Source organism: Puma concolor, chromosome C2, assembly GCF_028749965.1.
Source record: "Puma concolor isolate L17-30 chromosome C2, mPumCon1.1.hap2, whole genome shotgun sequence".
NCBI classification, from domain to species: Eukaryota; Metazoa; Chordata; class Mammalia; order Carnivora; family Felidae; genus Puma; species Puma concolor.
Genome location: NC_141675.1, coordinates 152026339 through 152043500, shown reverse-complemented (window position 1 = coordinate 152043500; position 17162 = coordinate 152026339). Strand labels below are relative to the sequence as shown.

At 44.7% G+C, this 17162-nt stretch overlaps 2 protein-coding genes across 11 annotated transcripts in view; one reads left to right on the top strand and one right to left on the bottom strand.

Moving 5' to 3' along the window:
- TTC3 (tetratricopeptide repeat domain 3) overlaps positions 1-2441 on the bottom strand; it is a 127926-nt gene extending 125485 nt beyond the window's left edge. The window contains exon 1 of the mRNA XM_086675956.1: positions 2287-2441. The gene's annotated coding sequence lies outside the window, so the exon portion shown is untranslated. The remainder of the gene's footprint in view (positions 1-2286) is intronic.
- Positions 2442-2543: 102 nt separating this feature from the next.
- PIGP (phosphatidylinositol glycan anchor biosynthesis class P) overlaps positions 2544-17162 on the top strand; it is a 41258-nt gene continuing 26639 nt past the window's right edge. For 6 of the 10 annotated variants that reach the window (XR_015240451.1, XR_015240448.1, XR_015240447.1 and 3 more), the window contains exons 1-4: positions 3233-3336; positions 9818-9890; positions 10431-10549; positions 11739-11805. Coding sequence is in view for 4 of the 10 variants with exons in the window: in XM_086675957.1 (XP_086532083.1) it covers positions 3255-3336; positions 9818-9890; positions 10431-10549; positions 11837-11967 (405 nt within the window). In the remaining 6 variants the exon portion in view is untranslated. Of the gene's footprint in view, positions 2818-3232; positions 3337-9817; positions 9891-10430; positions 10550-11738; positions 11806-11836; positions 14739-17162 lie in introns of those variants that run through there. The other 4 variants (XM_086675957.1, XM_086675958.1, XM_025913779.2 and 1 more) reach the window with 4 other exon arrangements.

Genomic DNA, 17162 nt, shown 5'->3' with positions numbered 1-17162 from the left:
ACATCAACCATAGGTGCAAAATAAATTTTTACTGGAATTAAACTTATGAGGACCACATGAGATAAAGACTGAGCAAATTAGCTGTGAGAGATGAACCCATCTGACACAGAGCTGGAGCAGTAGCCAAGGTGGCTGCAAGCAGATTTAGCCATACACTAAAGTACAAGGAAGCTGGTCAGTAAAGAGAAGACAAAAAAAGTTAAAAGTCTAATAACATAAAATATTAGCAAGGATGTGAGGAAATAAATGGGTGTCCTCACTCAAAACCAGTGAGTGAAAATTAGTACAACCACCTTGAGAGCTTGTGTGATATTTAGTAAATTGAAAATGCACATAACCTATCTAGCAACTCTGCTACAGGTGCATTTTCTAGACAAACTTCCCAATGTGTGCACAAGCAGGCAAGTACAAAGAGGTTTATTGCAGGATTGTTTTAGAGTCAAAAACCAGAAACAACTTCAAAATCCATCAATAAGGAAATGGATAGATTATGGTATATTCATACAATTGAGTTCTTTACCAGTAATTGAAATGAACCAAAGATAACACAATTATCCAATTTATTTGTATATAAACCTCAAAATATTATGCTGATCAAAAAAAGCAAGTTGCAAAAGACACATCATTTAACACCGTTAAAATTTAAAACACATACCACTACATATTGTTTATGGATTCACTGTGAATCAAGTATAAAATAGGAACACGGTGGCTGCCTCTAGAGGAGGTGGAGGAGCTCGGAGCACCTCCAATATCTGCAATTTTACTTCTTAAAAAAAAAAAAGGATCTGAAGTAAATCTGGCAAAATAATTACATTTGTAAATCTGGGTCATGGACTGGTTAGATCCCCCTACGTATATTATGTGTGAATTATTCCAGAAGTTAAAAAGAAAAAGGGAGATTAGGCAAAGGTAAGAAAAGTGAACAAATGAACAGAAATAAACAGACACCAAAACACAGCCTTTGAGCGCAGAGCACGAACCTTTGAGCAAGAGGAGGCGTAGAAGGTAGAGTCTTTAACGGGTTTGAAGTCTCTTTCCCTGGGTATCCTTGTAATAAATCCCATTTCGCTCAGGATAAAACGCAAATTTCTTGCAATAAAAAAATGTCCTAACTGAAGCTGTAACTATAAGGAAACTGCTCCCAAGGGAGGAGTAAAATCTGTAAGATGTCTACCTTGACTCCCCTCGCCAGGGTGTTGGGCAGAATCAAGTGACAATTTATGTGAACGCCATAAAACACTATACGAACCGTTAAGTATGATCAAGAATGCCCAGGAACAGCTAAAATATATTTACCCAGCTGGCGTGTACGTATATTTTGGAAGGAGTCTGCAGTTGAAGGGCTCTGGGTGTCTAGGGCGCTTCTGGAAAAGGCACTCTGCACGGGTACCAGCCAAAATTCGCCTACGCCTAGGCTCGATTTTGGGCCCTTGGCTCCCCCCTTATTCCATCCCCAGAATAGGCTGGTTCGACAGGCCACACTTGTCGTCAACACTATAGAGCAGCTGGCCAGATCCGCTGCCGTCTCCCCTCTTCCCACCAGCGTTGGGGGTGGGAGGATGCTTCCAAAAGAAGGGAGGGGGGAGCGTCTCCCTTCCCTGGTCCCTTCCAGGGAAGGAGGCCACCACCCCGGACTCGACTGCCGTTCTCACGAAAGCAGGTGGCGCAGACGTAAGGCACACAAAACACAGAGGATGGAGCGTGCACGAACGTTCACGAACACTCGCGAACGAAAACGCGCACAAGGGGGAATCATACATTCGACAGGATCCGGGCGCGACACGCGGGCGGGTACACGATAAGACGCACACCTGGGCGGGAGATGCCCCAGGACAGGGTCACGACTGCAGAACGCGCGGCCACGCGAGGAGTGGACGCGCACCCCCCGGAGAGGGACGGTGACACAACGAGGGGCCACCCACACGGGCCACAGGCGCCCACGCCAAGAAGAACGGTCGCGACACAAAGAAGCCGAGAGTGGACACACAGGCGCGTGCTCGCACGCCCGGGCCGAAGGACCCCTCGCCTATCAGGGTTGTCACCCTCCAGACGAGAGTGCGCGGGCGGCAGGGGGATGCGCACACAAAGGGGCTACTCCCACCCTCGCACAGACGCCCGGAGGGGCCCAAGCTTGCAGAAGGGGACCATAAGACAAAGGGGACACACCCACTGGGGCCGAAAAAGGCGGCCACACCCCCAGCGCACCGGCACCCCGACCCACGCACACACACCACGGGCACCAGAGCTAGCGACGCGGGGCGACGCACACACACCCACACTCACCACACACCCACGGAGGGGGTGTGGAGGGCCCCTCTCCCCGGGCATCTCGGCTGCAGCGCGACAAGGTGACACATCCGGGAGCCCCGCCGCGCGCCAGATGTGCACTCACCGGGGCCCGCCGCCCGCGAGCCTCGGACGCGGGCCGCCGCCGACGCCGCCGCCTCGGGCCCTCCACGTCAGCCAGCGGGCGGGCGGGAGCGGGCGGCAGCGCAGGCGGCGGGCGTATCACGTGGGAAGCAGCGCGCATGCGTAACCGTGTCCCCCCGCCCCCCCGCTTCCGCGGCGGCGAGCGGAGCGATCTAGCTTCCCCCAGTGCGGGCTTGCTGCAAGCCGGGGAGGGTCGCGGTGCGCCTGCGCCTGGGGTGGGGGGAGGCGTGGGGGGAGCGCCATCGCGAACCGGCCTTTCCATCAGTTTTTCTTCTCTCGCGCCCCCCCCCCCCAGGCTTCCCGGACAGCGCTTGCGCAGGGGACTCGAAGCTGAGGTGGTCGAGCTGTCGGGAGGGGTCTGGGTGGACGCTTCAAGGACCCAAGGTCGAGGGCCAACCCCCCCCCCCCCCCAGCCTCGAATGAGAAACAAGAAGCTCCTCCGAGAGGACAGGGTCCGGTCCCGGGTGCCGGGGCCCAAACCTGGGGAGGAGCCCGGCCCGGCCCTGCCCTGCCCTTCCGCAGGGAAGCGAAGTCTGCAGGGCTGGAGCGGCGTCTGTCCCTGCTCTGCGCTCCCTCCCCCTCAGCTGCAGGGTGCGCGCGCGCACGCGAGGTCCGGGGGCTTGTGCGCGCGTGCAAGCGGTGTGTGTTGGGAGGTGTGTCCGCAGGTTGGCCGCGTGCAGTGGTTTAGGCTAGGGGAAAAAACTGCAGAGGCTGTCCCCATAGCAAAGCAATGAGGCTACGACAGACCAGTGACGAAGGGGAGTAAATCACTGACGATGATTGTGTTTCTTTTCCACAGATTGTCCAAAGCCACAGGGAAAATGGTGGAAAATTCACCGTCGCCATTACCAGAAAGAGCGATTTATGGCTTTGTTCTTTTCTTAAGCTCCCAGTTTGGCTTCAGTGAGTACTTTGATGGCCAGGGCCTTTTTCTGGTGTTCAAGGACAAGGAAATTACTGCATTTGTTCTTAGAATGGGCCCATCTGAACTGTGATTCTTTCTACCTATGTCTTTAAGAAAACCCGAAGGGAAGTTGTGTTTGGTGTTGTGTATGCCAGGCACCAGCGTAAATAGTTTAACTCAACAAATATTTATATAGCACCAGACAGGACTGCAAAGTGGATAAAACCTGGTCCCAGTGGTCATAGTCTTCTGGACAAGGCAGACAAGAAAATTTACAATTAAGAATGTGAAAAGAGCCATGGGAACCCAGTAGAGCGACATGAAATCAACCTGGGAAATCAGGGTTAGCTTTCTCCCCGACAATAACCAATAAGAAGCAAGACGTGGGAAGGTTTACTTTTTTTTTTTTTTAACGTTTATTTATTATTGAGAGACAGAGCATGAGTAGGGGAGGGGCAGAGAGGGAGACACAGAATCCCAAGCAGGCTCCAGGCTCTGAGCTGTCAGCACAGAGCCTGACGCGGGGCTCGAACTCACAAACCGCAAGATCATCACCTGAGCCAAAGTGGGACGCTTAACCCACTGAGCCACTCAGGCGCCCCTAGACGTGGGAAGGTTTTGAATGAAGGGTGTAGAGTGAGTAATTTGGTGCGGGTGCAGCCTGTGGGAGCTAGGAAGTGAAGAGAATTAGGCCAGAGAAGCCATGGGTGATTCACATCCTGGCTCTGGCTCAGTCCCTGGGGAGGATCCGGTTTTCCAGATAAGAAAACTGATGCTTATTGAGACACTAATGTGCCCACGGTCACACAGCAGGACCCACATCTCTCCTCTAAAGGATGTGGGGGGATGCCTCGGTGGCTCAGACAGTAAAGCATCTGACTCTTGGTTTTGGCTCCCGTCGTAATCTAGTAGCGGTTTCCTGGGTTTGAGCTCCGCATCCGCCTCTGCGCTGACAGAACCGGCTTAGGATTCTCTCTCTCCCCCTCTCCCCCTCTCCCCCTCTCCCCCTCTCCCCCTCTCCCCCTCTCCCCCCCCTCTCCCCCTCCCCCTCCTCCTCCCCCTCCCCCTCCCTCTCTCCCTCCCTCTCCCCCTCCCTCTCCCTCTCTCCTCTCTGCCTCTCCCACACTTGTGCTGTCCCAAACTTAAAAAAAAATTTTTTTTAATAAGAAAAAGGATGCGGGAATTGTGAGGAAAACCTGAGAGAAAATTGGGTGTCCCCATCCAACATCTTGGAATTTTGTAGAAACCAGGGAGGTGAGGGAGTGGTGGTGTTTCTGAACCTTAACTGCATCAGTACAGCCAGCCATGCTTTTGGCTAGGGTAGCGTATGGAGTAAAGATGTTCTAACTTGAGTTCAAATCGTGACTCCTCTAGAGATGAGCTGTGTCACCTGAGACCATTTGCTTAACCTCTTGAACTTTCAGATTCTTCATCTGTGAAAAGGTGGTCAAGTTTACTGAATGTTTATTGCGTGCAAGACAGTCCTGTGAAGTAGATCTTACTATTACTGTCCTCATTCTCATTTTACAACGACAGTCCTGAGGCACAGGGTTTTAGTAATGTGTTCAAGCTAATATACCCTGTAAATGATACAGCTTGGAATTTGAACCCAGACACTGGGTTGGCTTCACCCTGCTGCCTCTCACGGGTCTTGTGAGGATTAATTGCTGTGATTTATGCAAAGCAGTTAACATATAGGAACATAATTACTTAAGTGTTAGCTGCTGTTACTATTATCATCAACAACATCATTTTTAAAAATCCCTGTTTTAGGGGTGCCTGGGTGGCACAGTCGGTTAAGCGTCCGACTTCAGCCAGGTCACGATCTCGCGGTCCGTGAGTTCGAGCCCCGCGTCGGGCTCTGGGCTGATGGCTCAGAGCCTGGAGCCTGTTTCCGATTCTGTGTCTCCCTCTCTCTCTGCCCCTCCCCCGTTCATGCTCTGTCTCTCTCTGTCCCAAAAATAAATAAAAACGTTGAAAAAAAAATTTTTTTTAAATCCCTGTTTTAGTATTAGAAAGATTACACACTATACAAATAAAGGCAATGACTTTAAGACCTAAATCCAATAATACCCACTACTATTAATTTTTTGAGGAACCTCCATACGGGTTTTTCAGAGTGGCTGTACCAGGTGGCATTCCCAACAGTATAAGGGCCACACCCTCGCTAGTATTGCTTGTTTTCTTTAATTCATTTAGCCATTCTGACAGTGTGAGGTGGTATCTCATTTTAGTTTTGATTTGTATTTCCTTGATGATGGGCCACGTTGGACATCTTTTCATGTATCTGTTAGCCATCTGTTTCTTTGGAAAAATGTCCATTCTTCTGCCCATTTTTTTGACTGGATTGTTTGTTTTATGGGTGTTGAGTTTGATAAGTTCTTTATATATTTTCACTACTAACCCATTATCAGATACGTCATTTGTGATTATCTTCCATTTCATAGATTGCGTTATGAGTTTTGTTGATTGTTTCCTTTGCTGTGCAGAAGCTTTTTATTTTGACGAGGTCCCGGTAGTTTATTTTTGCTTTTGTTTCTCTTGCCTCAGGAGACCTATCTAGTAAGAAATTGCTACAGCCCACAACCAAAAAGTAATGCTACAAATTTTTGAGTACTTACCAGATGCCAGGCACTGTGATAGGCAAAGGAGGAGCAAAACATTCAAAACTTACCTGCTCTCCTAGGGTTTTCATTCTAGTATGGGGAGATAGCCAGTGGACAAATTAAGTAAGTACCACATATATGATGTCAGATGATAACATGTACCATGGGGAAAAATGAAGCAAGAAAGGAGGCTAAGGTTAATGGGAGGAGGTTGTTGTTTTAAATACAGCAATCTGGAAGCACCTCCCTGAGAGATGTGATTTAAGCACAGACGTGAAAAGTGCAAGTTAGCTGTGGGGCAGTCAGGGGAAAAAGACAGAGAACAGCCAGTACCAGAAGCATTTAGAAGAACGTGCCTATGAGTTTGAGAAACCGATGGAGGTGTAGGCTTGAAGCCTGAGAAAATGAGGTAGAAAGTAATAGGACAGAGGTCAGAGGCTGTACCCAGCAGTTACGATAAAAGAAGGTATTGGGTACAAAGGGATTACATGATTCTCTCTACATTTAAATATTTACTGAATTGAAAACAAGCAATTTTCTTAGTCTGCTTAGGCCACTGTAACAATTCCGTAGACTGGAGGCTTAAACAATCAACATTTCTTCCTGTTCTGGAAGCTGGGAGGTGCAAGATCAGGGTAACAGCATGGGTGGTTCTTGGTGAAGGCCCTCCTTCTGGCTTACAGACAGCCACCTTCTTGATGTGTCCTCACAGAGTGGCAAGAGAGCAAGTGGAAGCTCTGGTCTCTTACTTTCCTTACAAGGACACTAATCCCAGCATGGGGCCCCACCCTCATGACCTTTTCTAAACCTAACTACCTCCCAAAGGCCCTGCCTCCAAATACCTCCACACTGGGGATTCTAGCTTCAACACACGAATTTGAGGGAGATATAAACCTTGGTTCCATAACAATAATTATAGATTTTGATAGTAACTTAGAAGGAAATAAAGGGAAATGATAGGAGTCAGGAGGGGGTGGTGGGTGGCACACAGCTGGAACAGCAGGTGATGGAAAACGCCTCATTTAAAAAGAGGGTATTTGAGCCAAGAAATGAATGGAAGAGAAGGAATCATCCATTGAAAGAATCAAATGAAGAACATTCCAGGCAGACAGTAATCACTGTCCTCACTGTCAGTGCAAGGGCCCTGAGACTCCGCCTGGAACAGGAGCATTGCGCAGCAGGACTAGACATTGGAGAAGTGAGCAGAATGTTGAAGTCCTTGCAAGAAAGGAGTTTGAATTTTATTCTAAAGGCACTTAATTTATTCTAAGGGTTTGAGCAGGCAAGCAATATGGTCAGATTTATATCTTTGGAAGATCACTCATTGCTGTGTGGAGAATGACTGCTCACGTGTTCTCAGCCTTGAAATTACTAGACACCCACTCGAAAAACCTGGAGTCGTTCTTCACTTACACTTTTTCTTCTCCCAACTCATTCATCTGCTCCTGCCGCTGAATCTGGTGGGGCTTTCTACTGCCTCTGCTCTTCCACAGATAGATCCCACACACACAACCATCACAGTGACTCATTTGGGACGCAGACCCAACTCCTCTACTTAAAACCTCTGGTTGGAGTGTAAATGTTATTTGTCTTCATAGTTTGCTAGATCTCGAAAGCAAAAAATATATATATATACACGTATATACATATATATATATGTATGTATATATATATGTATACATACACATATACATATATGTGTGTGTATATATATATATGTGTATATATATGTATCTCCGGCTGTCCTCATTGCCTAGAGCATAAAGTCCAAGTTCCTTGTACAACATATTTCATGATCTGGGACCTGTTCACTTTTCCGGCTTTATCTCTCAGCACTTACAGCCTTATGCTTTATGCCGTACGTACTCTAAACTCCTTAGTTTCCCCCAGAAGTATCACATTCCTCTTCACTTCCGTTTTAACTAATGCTCTTGCTGCTGCCTGAAAGCGTAGTATGAACACACTGCATGGGTTCACAGTCCAGCTTAGGCAAGTTACGTAAATTCCCTCTGCTTTGATTTTTCTGTCTGTGGCTTATGAATAATAATAGCATGCACCTCAAAGGATTTGGAAAGAGTCAGACAAGATACTGTATGGGAAGTTCCTGCCACTACGTTTGACTCATTTCTGTCTCATACACTAGTTTGTTTTTTTGTTTTGTTTTGTTTTTAATTTTTTTTTACATTTATTTATTTTTGAGAGACAGAGCACAAGTTGGGGAGGGGCAGAGAGAGAGAAGGAGACACAGAATCCGAAGCAGGCTCCAGGCTGTCAGCACAGAGCCAGACGCCAGGCTCGAACTCACTAACCATGAGATCATGACCTGAGCTGAAGTCAGATGCTTAACCGACTGAACCACCCACGCGCCCCTGCATTTCTTTAGTCTTAAAAGCCATCACAAGCTTCAAGCTGGTCCCTTGCCATCTTTTCCCTCTACCATTCAGCCACACTAAATGCCTCACCAGATCCTTCATGCTCTCTCTGTGGATCATGGCAGGGAACATCGTTTTCTCATATTTCCTTCCTTCCTCATCTGCAGGCCCCAATTATATGCATCTTTAATCTGGCTAATCCGCTACTCATTATTTAGGCCCCAGTTTAGTCATTTCTTCCAGAAAATCTTTCCTGACCACTAACATCATCTCCATCAGCACTAGTGTGGGCTAAGGTCCTCATATGTTCTTATGTCTTTTATTACTCATACCACTTAATCACAGTGCAGTGAAAATATCAATTTACTTCTCTCTGTCCCCCCCCCCCCCAATTTTATGCTCGGGGAGGACAGAGGCCATGTCTTTTGGGTTCACCACCGTTTCTCATGCTCCTGATATAGAATATGACTCATCATCATTGATACCGATAGTTCGAATTTTATCTCTGCCCCTTACCTTGGGCAGATGATGTAACATTTCTAAGATTTCATTTACTCAGCTGTAAAAATGACATACACACATAGGATTGTTTTAAGGATTAAATTAAATACTACATGTAAAATGCTTAGGCAACAGTGAGCACTTGTAGGTTGACTGTTGTTTTTACATATTAACAACAGTAAAGGGTGCCACAAAGACTCCACTTGAGGGAAATAAGATTGTATTCTGGGAGATGAGGCAGAAGCCCAACAGGTAGTGGGTCCAAACAAGGGTAGTAGATACGTTCACCTTTGAGCAACAAGTGTCTGTAATCATTTCAACCCTGTGGGGACGAAGTGTTGAACAGCTACTGTATATAAGGCAAATTGCTAGGTTCTGTAAGGATCACAGTAACAGCTAAGATGTGATTTATATCCTGGGGAGCCTGGGTGGCTCAGTCAGTTAAGCAACTGACTCTTGATTTCGGCTCATTAACTGACTCTTGATGTCACTGTTGATGGATGGGACTAAGCCCAACATTGGGCTCTGCGTTGGGCTCTGTGCTGACCCCATGGAGCCTGCTTAGGATTATCTTTCTCCTCTCTCTCTGCCCCTCCCTCTCTTAGACACATGTGCTCTCTCTCAGAATAAATAAACATTTTTTTAAAAAGTGATTTCTGACCTTACATTGCTTAAAATATAGTATAAGACTTAAGACATGTTTTAAAACAAAAAAGACTAATGAGGGGGAAGAGTAGCTTAATGAGTATAGAGTTTTAGATTTGCAAGATGGTAAAGTTCTAGAGATCCATTTCACAGCAATGGAAATATACTACTTTAACTTGTTGTAAGTATCATAGGAATGATACAGATAAGGAGCTAGAAGACTGAAGGGAAAGAAAAGTCATTTTTGAGGTGATCAGGGAACCTTCAAAGGAGCTTTTTGTGTTATCTAAACCTTGATAGATTAGATACATGCCTTACTAACTTCTCTTTTTTCTTTTTGTTCCCCTTTTCTGCAGTACTGTATCTTGTGTGGGCTTTTATTCCTGAAACTTGGCTAAACTCCTTAGGCTTAACCTACTGGCCTCAAAAGTAAGTTTAATGATTTTCTTAAATAAAAATGTATTAATGCTGTTTCTCAGGATCATAGTTTTTCCTTTAGACTTCCCAAATCTTAAATATTTATTCTTTTAAGATCCATAAAAAGCCATATAGAAATCTAAAGCTTTTTAAAGGACATCACTGATACACCTTTAATTAAAAATGGTGAGGTGGACACAACATCATTATCTCCATTTCCTCCTGACATCTTGCTCAGATATCACTACAGAAAAAAACATTTTAAGGTATAAACCCATGGGAACAAATAATGGGATAGCAGGTAAGAAGTATCAACAGAATTTAAGGAAATGCATTGCAGGTAGGTGAGTGGTAACTGACTTAGTTTCCACTTTTTCCATGTTGCTATGGTATGGAATGATACAGGATTGCAGCTTTTCATCATGAGACCTTGTAGAACGATTTGTCTAATCAAAAATAAAATTAAATTCAAAAAGCATGTTACCTTGGTGACGGACTCTTGAGAATGATGACTTTTTAGGCAGTTACCTACTTTAATATTTTCTTCTGCAGGTATTGGGCGATTGCATTGCCCGTCTACCTCCTCATTACTATAGTAATCGGTTATGTACTCTTGTTTGGAATAAACATGATGAGTACCTCTCCACTCAACTCCATTCATACGATCACAGGTAAACGTACCTCAGAGGGAAGTGTGGGGGAATGGAAGAGAAAGGGTCAGCAGTTTTATCAAGAAAAGCAACCGAGAATAGGCTACAGTAGGTGACACACACTGGCCCAGTAAAAAGAACCTGGGAGAAATAAATACAAAGTTATACCAGAGGAGATGTTTACATGGCAGAAATAAATTCTAAATCTGCTGTTTATAGCATGTGTATTTTCCCCCACAAGTACATAATATGTTCCTTAGCAACTGTGCCTGAGAAAAACAAATTTTATCCTAAACAGGCAGTGTTGATCAAGGCAGGCAAATCGTTCCATGCAGACCTTGTCTAGGAGAGCAATGTGACAGTGTGCCCCCTCCTCAGGACCCTTGTGTCCATCTGACCCCAGTTCTGTAGATCATGTTTCTGTAGTTTTTTTAAATTCCCTTAAGTCTAACGATCAAAGTAAATTCCTGAGCTTGCTCAGATTGTAAGAAGTGAAGTATTTTTTATTATACTTATGGTATTAATCACACCATATTGCTTGGTATGATTTTTTTTAACTTTTCAAAGCTTTTGTTTCATGAGTCTCTACAATATATTTTGAACCAGTTACAGTATTTTTATATTTCTTTTCTGAGAACCTACTGTATTTCCTGAATTCTTGCCTGGAATTACCGCAAATAGACAATTTGTACAAAGGGGATGTCATTACGTTTGCATGAATGATTTAATAGTTTGGGGATATTGGGTTAAATCTGTTTTCCAAGCCTCAGTCTAATTCTGTCCCTATGAGAAGTGTGCAAGTGGGACTTTAATCATCACTGTACAGTTGAATGAAATATTAATTTCTTATCCTAGTTAGATATAGAAAGGACTTTCCTGATTTTTATTCCAGTTGGGACATTTCTTTTATTTTTTTATTTTTTTTAATTTTTTTTTTCAACATTTATTTATTTTTGCGACAGAGAGAGACAGAGCATGAACGGGGGAGGGGCAGAGAGAGAGGGAGACACAGAATCGGAAACAGGCTCCAGGCTCTGAGCCATCAGCCCAGAGCCTGACGCGGGGCTCGAACTCCCGGACTGCAAGATCGTGACCTGGCTGAAGTCGGACGCTTAACCGACTGCGCCACCCGGGCGTCCCGGGACATTTCTTTTAAAGAGAGCATTCAAGTAGTCTTAATTATGTTAACACGGTATTTATTATTATGCAGATATTAGCTCAGTAAACTATGTGGTGGATCTCCATAAATCACAGAAACCGTAGAAGAAATTACTTAGGTAAGCATAGCTTTTTGTCCTCTTCTTACAGATAACTATGCTAAAAATCAACAGCGGAAGAATTACCAAGAAGAGGCCATCCCGGCATTAAGAGATATTCCTATTAGTGAAGTAAACCAAATGTTCTTTCTTGCAGCCAAAGAACATCACACCCAAAACTAAATTGTATGTAGACTAACAACAAGCATTTATTATAAAAGTTTTTGATGTAATAATTTTGACCGTAATTATTTTGACTCTCTTGTTAAAACATGATATTGAAATGTAAAAAAATAAGTTGAGCCTGTTTTAGATAAAGTTCCGTTAATATTGTAAATATTCTTGGGGCGCCTGGGTAGCTCAGTCGGTTAAGCATCTGAGTTCAGCTCAGGTCATGATCTCACAGTTCGTGAGTTCGAGCCCCACATTGGGCTGTCTGCTATCAGCACAGAGCCCACTTCAGATCTTCTTTCTCCCCCTCTCTCTGCCCCTCCCTGTCTTGTGCGTGCACACACGCTCTCTCTCTCTCAAAAATAAATAAACATTAAAAAAACGTAGATGCTCTCAAGTATTAGTTATTAATGGACAAAATAAATACTGCATTACCACATACCAGACTTTTTGAAACATAAGTATCTGTAAAATAAAGAAATCCCTCCAGAGAGACATTTATGCTGTAATTCTTTTTTAATTTTTTTTTAATGTTTATTTATTTTTGAGAGAGAGATAGAGACTGCAAGCAGGGCAGGGGCCGAGGGAGAGGAGACACAGAATCAAAAGCAGGCTCCAGGCTCCAACCTGTCAGCAGAGAGCCCGATGTGGGGCTCAAACTCACGAACCGTGAGATCATGACATGATCCAAAGTCGGCCAGTTAACCAACTGAGCCACACAGGCGCCCCTCATGCTGCAATTTTTAAATGGCAATTATGTCCTTCCTGCTGTTTGTTCTTGGAGGCCCAGAATTCGAACTCTGATTTGGGAGAAGGGTACATTTAATTTGTATGTTCTTGCCATCACATTTGTGTCTAAGACACAAAGAAACATTTGTGGAGTACTTCCAACATACCAGGTATTTTTCTAGATGTAGCGATGAAAAGATTCTCTCTGAAAGAGCCTACATTTTAGAGGCCTTTGAGACAGACTAAGCAAATAAAATATTTGTGATGAGTGCTATGCAGAGAATTAAAATAATATAATGTTCTAGAAAGTAAAGGGATGACTACTTTAGATTGGGTCAGGGAAGGCTGCTCAGAGAGAGGCAGTTGAGACTGAAATTTGATTAGCAAAAGCAGGAGCCCAACAGAAGGATCAGAGACAAGGGAGACCTTGCAGGTGTGAAGCAGCCAGGGCAGAGGCCTCCAGGTGAGAAGGAGCTCAGCGTGTCCTGAGGACGGAAGGCCAGCAGGGGGCCTAGAGTGCTCTGTGCCAGGGGGTGTGGTCGGGGGAGCCTGGAGAGGCCAGCAACACGGCAGTGGGCTTTGTGGGCCAGTGTAGGAAGTCTGGACTTAAGGGTCCGTGTGAGGCGTTGGAACCCTTGAGACACTGAGCGATCGGGAGGCTTTAAGGGAAGGCATGACATGGCCTGATGTATGTTTTTAAAAAGTTGCTCAGGCTGGTGGATAGAGGATGGATTCAGGAGGGAGAGTCCGGGATGGGGCAAGAGTATGGAGCAGAGTGGTGGCGGTGGAGCTGGGGAGGAGTCACTCTGCAGCCTTTGTCGGAGACGCAGCTGACTGACTGTGCGGGGTAGGCAAGCTGCTGAGACGAGTTGTGATCAAGGGCCCCTCCTGGGTTCTTTTGGATCAATGAGTAGATGGTTCTACCTTTTGCCGAATCAGACAGTATTTGGGGAAGTGTAGGTGAGGGGGTTGGAGAATTTGGTATATGAGTTATTTGGACTGATGCCACCTTGTGAACATCTGTTTGCGTCCACGTGAGATTAAGAAGCTTAAAGTTTAAAAAACAAACCATGTATAACTTTGTAAGAGTATACTCACAGTTGGCCAGTCTTAGCAAGCATTCAAGGCCTTCTAACTTTGAACACACTAAATCTCTACATAGAGGTGGAGCTACCCATTTTTGTGCAGATTTAACTATACCTTCTGTAAAATGAAAAAAAAAAAGAAACTATTAATTTTAAATAGTTGGGAAAACTAGGACTTCCATTTCAAGGACAGTATCCCTGCCCAATGAGCACGAGATGGATGACAGGAATCTGCTATTTCTGTTGTTGTTTGTCCCATTTCCTGTATTTTTATGGTAAGAGCATCTCACCACATTTAAGAGCAGTTTAAGAGGACCAGTCAGGTCCATCCAGGATAGAATGGTAAATAAATGGTGATCTGTTTATACATTGAAAAACCCTTCAGCCGTACAAACAATGAATCACTGCTTTATCTAACAACAGGAATGAGTATCACAGATATATGTTGGGGGGAAAAACAGACGTAAAAGAATATATACTATATGTTTTCATTTACATGAAATTCAAAATCAGGAAAAACTACTCTGGTGATAAATATTGGAATGGTGATATTAACTAGCAGAGCCATGAGGGAACCTGCGGGGGGGGGGGGGGGGGGGAGGGGGGGGTTGTTGAAAATGCCCCGCACCTTGATATGGGTTGTAGTTACTTGGATATAACAATCATTGTGTTAATATCATTTGACTTAATGCTTTTTAAAATTGAATTATGGTTTATATACAATGTTGTATTCGTTTCAGGTGTACAAGTTAGTAATTGGATAGTTTTGTACAAAATGCCCACCACAGTAGGTCACCATATAAAGTTATTACAGTATTATCGACTGTATTCCCTATGCTGTATATTACATCCCTGTGGCTTATTTTATGAAAAGTTTGTAAGTTAGAAGTTCCTTCATCCCCTACACCTGTTTCACCCGTCCCTTCAACCAAGAAGTAACTTACACATCAATAAAAAGGTAGAGAACAGCGCCGATGCCTCATCCCCAGAAATTTTAATTCATTGGTCTGGAGTGGGACCCAAGCAGGGGTAGTTTTTAATGACAACCGGACACTTAAAACATGCAGCCAGGATTGAGAACTTCCTGCCTTAATTCATTGGATTTAACTGAGCCTGTGGTCAACCAGGGAGTGGTGTTAGCTTTGAAAGAACAGGCAGTGTTGGAGCGGCCCTCCCACCTTTGTGGGACTCCGGCCCGGATCAGCATCACTCCTTTGCATTCCCCTCAGGCCAATGATAGGCCTATGAAGGTGTTGAAATGGGTGAGAAAAGGCCCTTCATTAACTGCAGTACCCCACCTCGCCTCCAGCCCCCTATTAACTTTTCATTCTGTTTCCCAGCCCTGCTGTTCTTACACTTTATAAGACATTTTGTCCGTATGTCGCTTTTTCTTAAATTATGGGATGCAGTTCTTTCCAGGGTCTTGGTTTAGTGCAGCAGTTCTCACCATTTTTTTTAAACCTCAGGACCCCTTTATATTCATAAAGAGTGTTCCCAAAGAGCTTTTGTGTAGGTGGATTATATTTAGAAATTAACATAGGAATTTTTAAAATATTTGTTTATAAATAATATACCCATTACATTTTGACATGTTTAAATAACATTTTATGAAAAACAAGTATATTTTCCTAAAAGAAACTTCGAGAAATGAGTGGAATTGTTTTACATTTTTGCAAATCACTTTAAATATCTGGCTTAATGGAAGACAGCTGGGTTCTCCTATCTGCTTCTGTATTCAGTCTGTTCCAATACCACATGTCACAGAGCTTCTGGAAAACCACTGCACACTTGTGAGAGAATGAGAGTGGAAAAGACAAATAGCATCTTAATGGTTTTATGAAATTGGTTTTGACCTCATGGACCCCCTGAAACAGTCTCCAGACCACACTTGGAGAACTACTGGTTAGTGGGCCTCAACTAGAAAGAGAGAGAGAGAGAGAGACTGTGTGTGTGTGTGTAGGATACGGTATTGCACTTAGGAAGGATAAGTATCTTAATTGAATACCTCTAATGGCCACTTCAGATCTGCTTGGTTCCACACCTTATTCCAGCCACTGATGCCCCTTTGATCAGCCACAGGTGCCCCTTGACAGTGCACCCTGGAGAGAGGGGAGGTCAACCCCCAGAGGACGCCATGGAGCTCCATGTGGGGCAGGCGTCCGTCCCCCAAAGAAGCAATTGTGAGCTTCATTTTCGGGAGCTCCTCAGGAGGCCCTGGGAGATTGAGCTGTGGTCACCATGGCAATGGTGAGCTCAGTAGCGCATGCCTGAATTGGCTCTTCTCGGTTTTGCTCCATTGCTGCCCACTCTTCCCTAGTGTCACTTTCCAAATAGACTGCCTACGCACAAGCCTTTGTCACAGGTTCTGCTTTCATGAGAACCCCAGGCTGAGATGTGGCTTTTCTGTAAAAATTTTGCTTCAGTTGCAGGGCCGTGATATGTAATGCATTTCCCTGCTGCACGCTGTAGTTTAAGAAAAAGATTTGAGGAATGCCTGGGTGGCTCAGTTGGTTAAGAGTCAGACTTCACCTCAGGCCGTGATCTCACGGCCCACTCCGTGGGTTCGAGCCCCGCTTTGGACTCTGTGCTGACATCTCAGAGCCTGGAGCCTGCTTCTGATTCTGTGTCTCCCTCTCTCTCTGCCCCTCCCTGGCTCATGATCTCTCTCTCTCTCTCTCTCTCTCTCTCTCTCTTTCTTTCTCTCTCTTTCTCTCTCAAAAATAAACACTGAAACAATTTTAAAAAGAAAAAGGTTTGAAAGACACCATGTTTTACAATAAGCCTAAATAATAGCATAAAATACTCCCCAAATGTCAGCAATAGAAACATTTTCTGATTTTGGCAAAACCCCCTCTAGTAATTAGATTATCAACAAGAATTATATTATAGAAGTCCAGACATGAAATCACCTAAATGAAAGCCAACAATTCAAATCCAAAATTCTTCCCTCCCTAATTTCTTGACCTTACCTGTCTTACTGAGAAGTATCTCAATCAGGAGGCTGGGTTTTCTACAGAAGCCGATGCCTCGGGGCTCATTAGAACTGGTGTTACTCCTTAAGCAAATTGATCCAGCCCATAATTTCTTCTATGTGCCACTATTTCAAAGAGCCGATGGGACAAGCAGTATCATATTACCAGGCCCATGACCACAGAACTTGGAAAACTCAAGTAAATCCAGTGCTACTGCAGTTATCCCAGACCCAGTACATTGGGCAACACAGACCCCCCGTCCTAGGCAGTCACTTCAGCGCAGACTGGATGGGATGTGGGGAAAGGGAGGCAGAAACGAAGAGATTCTTTTTGGTTTGTCTTCCCAAGGTGCAGGTCAGGCTGTGGCCGTTGTCAAGATTCTCCTCGTTCAGGGTAAAACTCAGGTGGATTAACCGTAGCA